Source organism: Lolium rigidum, chromosome 7 (assembly GCF_022539505.1).
Source record: "Lolium rigidum isolate FL_2022 chromosome 7, APGP_CSIRO_Lrig_0.1, whole genome shotgun sequence".
NCBI classification, from domain to species: domain Eukaryota; kingdom Viridiplantae; phylum Streptophyta; class Magnoliopsida; order Poales; family Poaceae; genus Lolium; species Lolium rigidum.
In genome coordinates, this window is record NC_061514.1 from 160,446,989 (window position 1) to 160,453,745 (window position 6,757).

Below are 6,757 nucleotides of genomic sequence, written 5' to 3' on the forward strand. Positions count from 1 at the left end.
TGTGTTTTATTAGCAAGTCATGTCTCATTTGAATTGGTTGCGCGTAGAGTTAGGAATGAAGAAACAAAACAAATGATGGTGGGTCAAAGATTCCAAATCACATGACCATTCAGTGCAGACGATTCTGCGGGCCTTTGTTTGCATCAAAAATCGAGCTCCTGGAATTTTCAGGCCTTCATTAGACTGAAACCATAAACTCATGAATCCTGGCCATGAACTCTTTTAATGAATTAATGTGCGGTCCTGGTGTGAATAATGACACAGGGGGTCATATTTACAGAAAATAAAATGATGCCGGACATGAACAGAAAACATCAGCTCGACCGAGTCATATGCAAAGGTTATACTTCTTTTTTAGCACAAAACCTACAATCATACGGAGTATTTGGCATTAAAAGAAATTACTTTCACATGCAGGACCATGCTCCTGGGAGTCAAGTTGTATATCCGTTGTATAAGTCGACATATGTTTAACCCAGTCCTATGTTTAATGAAGATGTGGTAAATTCTCTATAAAAAAAACTTTCCATTGAGCACCTCAACAATGAAATACCAACGGAAGAATCCCAATTTCTCTCAACTGTGTGATTCTGAAAGATGTTTTAAATGCTTCACTCCAATGAAAATGGAGAAGTTAACAATAGTATACAGTGGTATTACCGCAGGCTATCGCATCAGTTAATCAGCTGGTCTGACAAGCAAATCATGCAGATCATATAAATAACAGCCGACAAGCAGACCAATAAGCTTACAGCATCATCCTTCCTGAACCACGTCTTGTTGTTCTAAACAACCTAAACAAATTTGATGCATGATGTTAGGACAGATGCATGCCATTACAAGAGACCACACATTGTTGTACATGTACCCTTTCCAAGATATGCTGAACTTGCAGATGAGCAAAACCTACCCCATGTCCCTGCTTTTCTACAGTGTACCTTCATGCTCATTGCCCTAAACTCTGGGTTCCGATGCAAGAATAATCTTCTTCCTAGGACCCTGAAAGAACAGACACCTTAAGCTTGACCTTTGCACCTCAAATCAAATTATACATATGTACAAGAAAGAACACAGACGAACAATGACTTCACATTGAATTGGGCATTAACTACGTACCATGTCATCAGACCAAAAAAAAATGTAAGTGCATGCAGTATTTTTCTAAGGCAGCCCAATTTCCATAGCAAAATTGTCTAAGCTCATGCTTTTTAACACTTCTGTACACTTAGTTAGCAATAGAGTTTACAATTTATGTAGAATATACGAAAATATAACTATTTTTCCATACTAAAATTACTCTTCAGATGACAGATGTGAGAAGTGAAGAAATAGCCAACTTTAGCAAAATTCAAGATCTGACATGATGTAATGCACTTACCATCGGGATACCCAAGGCCTTGAGATCACTTTCAGTCATGTGACGTAGGGCTGCCATGTCAACCTGCAAGACAATTGTCAACCAAATAGGCGGAGAAAAACTATATTCGACAGATTTAGGGAATAGCCAAACCTCCTCTGCCTGGAAGTTAACAGAATACTTCTCAAGTCCAAGTGATTTCAGGAAATTGTCGATTGGACTTTCAGCCTGCAAGTGTTCCCAAAGGAGAAGATGTTGGGTAAGAACATAAAACAAGCCAGAAAGTTTATTTAAAAAAATTCTATCGCACATTCTCAAAATAACTATGTTAAGAACAAGCTGTACCACGTACATTGAAGGATGTTTATAACATGTTCAGCAACAAACACTCCAGTCATAACCAACATACAACAATGCCGAAATTTGTAGTAAAATACAGAGGCACAAGAATAGTTAATTCTACGCATTTCACACGACAAAGTAAAATAACTTCAATATAAGTATCCATGTGGAACAACATAACCCTGTACTACAGAGCACTTACTACCCAGTCAACATGCAACAAGCTACCCGTTGTTGGTTAACTAGGGCAGAGGTTTTGAATAAAACAATTGAACAGCCCCTCATTTAGAGTTCCTCATAATGAAATGTAGCATGAACACTTGTCAGATGATAGTTAATCTGCCTGTTGCTTTCTTGGATATATAACAGGGTGTAAAGCATCCTTATCCAATTCTTAAAAGTTTACGTTACGGCGACTTGTCTATCTCTAAAATTGTTGACCATGATATATATACACATAAGTTCAGGTACACATTCGCCTACAGCAAATCTTGCTTCCAGGAAGTGCTAAACTTACACAAAGGCCCAGCTATAAAAGGACCTATGCTTACATGGCAATGGCTAATGAGATATCTCAGAATTTTATGCACAAGGTCAGCATAAAGGATCAAAGGGAAATGCTGAAAATGCACAACAAATTATTATACTCCGTAATAATCTTGGTAGGAAAATGTCTTTGGAAACGAAATGGAAATGAAAGAGCTTAAACGTTTAAAATCACTAACAAAACTTAACAAAAAGCTGTAGACAAATAGATTCTCAAGGATAAAATGTTAATGATGCTCTCTATGGAATGGAATAAACAAAGCAAGCTAAACGAAAATACCGTCATAACACAAAGTTGTCCAAAAGTAGTACTACAAATTTCATGCTGGGTACAATAAATAAGGTCGATTCCAGCAATACATGCCTTAGCTTCAAGCTAATCGCCAAGAGACTAAAGCCTATGGGCAAATGAAATTCTGGCACATGTAGAAAGCAGAGAAACTGGGAAACATATACTACCAACAGAATACATACCTTTGGCTGAGAAGTCTTCTTAGATGATGACGGTTTTGCTACTTTCTTACTTTGGCGTACAGGCCTTTCATCAGCATTTTCACGCCTTGTGACTTTCACAATCTCCGATACAGGTTTTACCTTTCGAGGGTCAGCATTTGATGGTTGTGGGTGCATTGTTCCAGATAGCTTCTCACGTAGATCACGTACACCTGAAACCTTTTGACCGGCAGACCCTTGCTGAGAGTTTTTCCTCTGAAGCTTGAATCGCAAATCCCGTGGATCAGCTGATCCTTAAGTGCAGACAGATAAAGTTAAATGGGACCAGGATAAAAGGTAGCTTGTCTGACTTCATTTAAGGTGCATCGACAGATAGATTACTTGAAGCCGATCCATTATCTTCCCGGTAAAGATCATGCTTCCATTTATCATCAGTTTGTCGCTGCCTACAGACAGTACAGGGCAAGAAATATCAATATTGCTGAAACTGGCTAGTCTAGCGGAATAGGGAAACATGAACGGTGAAACGGTGCACCAGAATATTCGCGATCGGCAAGAAGGATCACCTAATAACTTGAAATATGCATGCTAACATAGAGCATTCCGATTTCTTTTACATGCGGTCGTGAACACATCAAGGCTCATGTCACCAAACATCACACAGTATGAGTTTACATGAGAATAGAAGTGCGCTAACACATTATTCATCCTTTGATTGATGTTAATGTTGGACTCCTTTGTTTGGAAATAACAAGCTAATCTATTAAAAAATCAGCAGCAAGCAGTCAGCTTTGCAACAGTTCATAACTCGGTTTGATAAGTTTCTGTTAGATTGAGTTAAACAGACTGTGTTTCGTAGGTTATCTCAGTACCTTCTAACTAAACACCAAGATACCCCAACTTATGAAAACACAAAACAATTGTAAAAGCAAGCGATTGTCCAAAGTACCTCCAAAGACAACAAAAAATAAAGGATTATGCAGAAACCTAAGCTACAATACCCATGGTATGCTGACATAGTGACATCGCAGACCAATTCAGGATATCTCCCATGCTGAAGCACTGGATCTGCCCCCACAATTTCCATCACTCCACAATGTTCATCACCCGGACGACAATGACAACATACATCCCGTGCCACATAGCCCGTCCCTACTCCATGGGACCTCAATTAGAGCATGACAGAAGGCATGGAATCTACCACTCTCCATCCGAGGCCAAGCAACCAAAAACCACGCCCCAATGTCCACCATCTCTAAGTCTAACCACACACGAGCGCACAGGGCGAGCATCGCTTAGCTAAGGTTACAGAACGAGCATGCGGACTACAAGAGCACGCACAAGGGAACATCAGCAGCAGGCGCGAAGAGCCTACTTCAGATTCGAATCGGGAGGGGGGCGGAGCCCTGTTCAAGACGGGGGAGGGGGCAGCGTAGAAACGATACGGAGGGGGGAGCGGAGCTTGAGCTGACCTCTTGAAGACCGCCTGACGGGCCCGGAGCGCAGGGTCGGCGCCGCCGCGGCCGGAGGGGCGGTCGGCGTCGAGGCGCTCGTGCACGGAGGGCTTGCGGCCGGTGGAGATCTGGTCCGCATACATCTCCGCCGCTGTGCCTGCGTACGGCGGCCGGCGGGGCGGCTGGTCTAGGGTTTCGGCTTTCGGAGCCGACGCGAGGCGAGGGAGGAGGGACGGTGGTGAGGAAGGAGGAGGAGATGAGCGAACGAGTGGCTAGTGCGGCTGGGAGGTGGCCCCCATTTGTCTGTACAGAATTAAGCCATGTTTGGAAGTTTTGCAACAAATGAAAAAAAATCATGTAGGATTTGGAAATCCAATTGGCTCATGGCAGATATGAACTCACTATGTGAAAACATATTTTGAATTTTTTTAAAAAAATAAATTTCGTATATACATCTTGACATTCTATGTTCCTACACCTCGATCAATTTGGGCGACGGACTACTAAATGTTGGATGTTATATGTTTGATCTTTGTTTTGTCTAGATGTCGCCCTATGCACATGATATATTGAAGCCGGTACTTTGTGATGCATCAGGTGATTTCCACTACCTCTAACAACGGTTCATATGGTTGTCTTTCAATGGATTAAAGTACATGCTGCTATAGGATAACATGAATTTAATGCTTCAAAGTAGTAACACCATTAGCTTTCATGTCACTCTTTTCAAATATACTAAGCACCCTTTGTTATCATTTAATTTTGTAAAAGAAAAGGTACAAATGCTTGACACCGTATTTGGGTTTATTTTGCGAGGGTCCGAGAAAGATTGTTCTGGACTTGACAGCATTATATATTTAAGATGCAAAAGTTGAAATACGAACTAGTAAAGCAAAAAAAAAAGTTCAATATCTCTATAAATGGCTCACACATTTGGCTTGCAATAGATAAGGACATGCTTTGAGATGGCATGAAGTTCCTGTTTTGAATTAGGAGTCTTATAATTAACCTTTCTTAGCTTCTAAACGTGCATTGTAAATATTTAAACAACTCTCAATCGTTCGATTGATAAATATACACACTTGGACCGATACCGCTTACCTATTGTTCTTCTTAAAACCAAAGGAACAACCAATGGCTATAGGAAGGGAGGAAACCTCTTGGGATGGTAGGACCTGAGAAAGTGATAGCTCTAACCCTAATCTAAGGTCGATGGGAGACCGACGCTTTGCCCAGCGAAGCGACAAAAAATTTCATGTCTGACTAATGAGTTAAAGCCAATTTCCCTCGATACATACTTGGTTGTGTATTACAGAGTTTACATGAAACCATATGTGATGCATATTTCTATTAGATAGACTTGTTTTCCCAGACTCGGCAGGGCAATTTATGATTTGTTTCGAGCCTTGTAATGCTCCTAGTGCTCCAAAATAACCCAATTACATTTGTGAAAAATAACTTAAATTTAGTTATGATGCAAAAATTCCTAACTGAACTTTCATCTCGTTAAACAAAACATATACACTTTAGCAACGGATTCGGCTCATTACAATTGTCAACACAAAAATCAATTTTAAGTTGTGAGCCAAATTTCAGTTTAAATTTTATGCCATATTAAATACATGATCTATACATGTGTACCTGATATATGTTATCAAGCAGTAATCATCATCGGTCAGTTCATATTACATTGAATCATTTGCACATCCAAAATGTTTGCCATGTCTTGCCAACATTAGATACATATGAACAAACATGCATTATCGTTCTTTTATGATAAATAACAAGTCCTCTAGCTCTTCATTATAGCAGTAAGTCATGGAAACATACTCAAACTGATGGTAAGAAGGAGAAAACATCCGGTTCAACTAATAGATATCCTGCAAGGTAGCTAAAATCACGCAAATCTGGTGGCTATCTAAAACTCACCAATCAAATTTGCGAGTCGGGTTTGCTAGATGCATCACCAATTGACCATCTCTACGAACATCCTGAAGTTATTCGTGTTGTTCGTGTTGCTCCTTCAAAACAATTGAACAACTACTCTCCCATCTTTGTCTCACACAGTTTTGACCATGATGAGCATCAACAAATATTCTCCTATATATCTCTATCTCTACTATATAAAAAGGAAGAACTGGTTCTCTTTCTTCCGGTCGTTGGTTTCGTCCAACATATTTTTTTAGACCGTTTTGCCTCCCCATCAATTCACATATTTAATACTACAGTTGCCCTTACCGGTCGCTACCACCACTCACCATTTATCCTCAAACAGCGGCTGCTCCATCCTCTCCAGATCTGGACGGACCCCCTTACCTCTCACCAGGGATGAAGGGAGGAAGGACGTCCGCCTCCCGCGGGCACGTGTGACACTCGCCTCCGGTTTCTTCCCCGTGGCGGTTGCTCCCATCTGACACTCGTTGATCCCGACGGCGGCACGGCCAGAGACGACGGGGTGTCTGCCCTCAGACTTTACTACGTTACTGCCCGACATGGGCGTCAGATCCACGATCGTGGGGCCTAGGTCGATATGCGACGGCTTCATCGAGCAATCCTTCATGGTCTTCCTCTCCTCCGTGCATTCTCCTCCGCGCAGGTACTACTG

General features: G+C 41.2%; 1 protein-coding gene across 2 annotated transcripts; it reads right to left on the bottom strand.

Moving 5' to 3' along the window:
- Window positions 1–692: 692 nt before the first annotated feature.
- LOC124674294 (ankyrin repeat and SAM domain-containing protein 6-like) lies at window positions 693–4,328 on the bottom strand. Of its 2 annotated transcripts, none has more exons than XM_047210335.1 (6): window positions 4,171–4,328; window positions 3,080–3,144; window positions 2,720–2,991; window positions 1,511–1,585; window positions 1,379–1,441; window positions 693–999 (listed from the first exon to the last, which is right to left on the bottom strand). In XM_047210335.1, the coding sequence occupies exons 1-6, from the start codon at window positions 4,293–4,295 to the stop codon at window positions 955–957; spliced, it is 645 nt and encodes a 214-aa protein (XP_047066291.1). In that variant the 5' UTR covers window positions 4,296–4,328; the 3' UTR covers window positions 693–954. The 2 variants fall into 2 exon arrangements, with proteins under 2 accessions (XP_047066291.1, XP_047066292.1); XM_047210336.1 differs by having other exon boundaries at window positions 2,720–2,985; window positions 4,171–4,312.
- Between the last annotated feature and the right edge of the window lie 2,429 nt (window positions 4,329–6,757).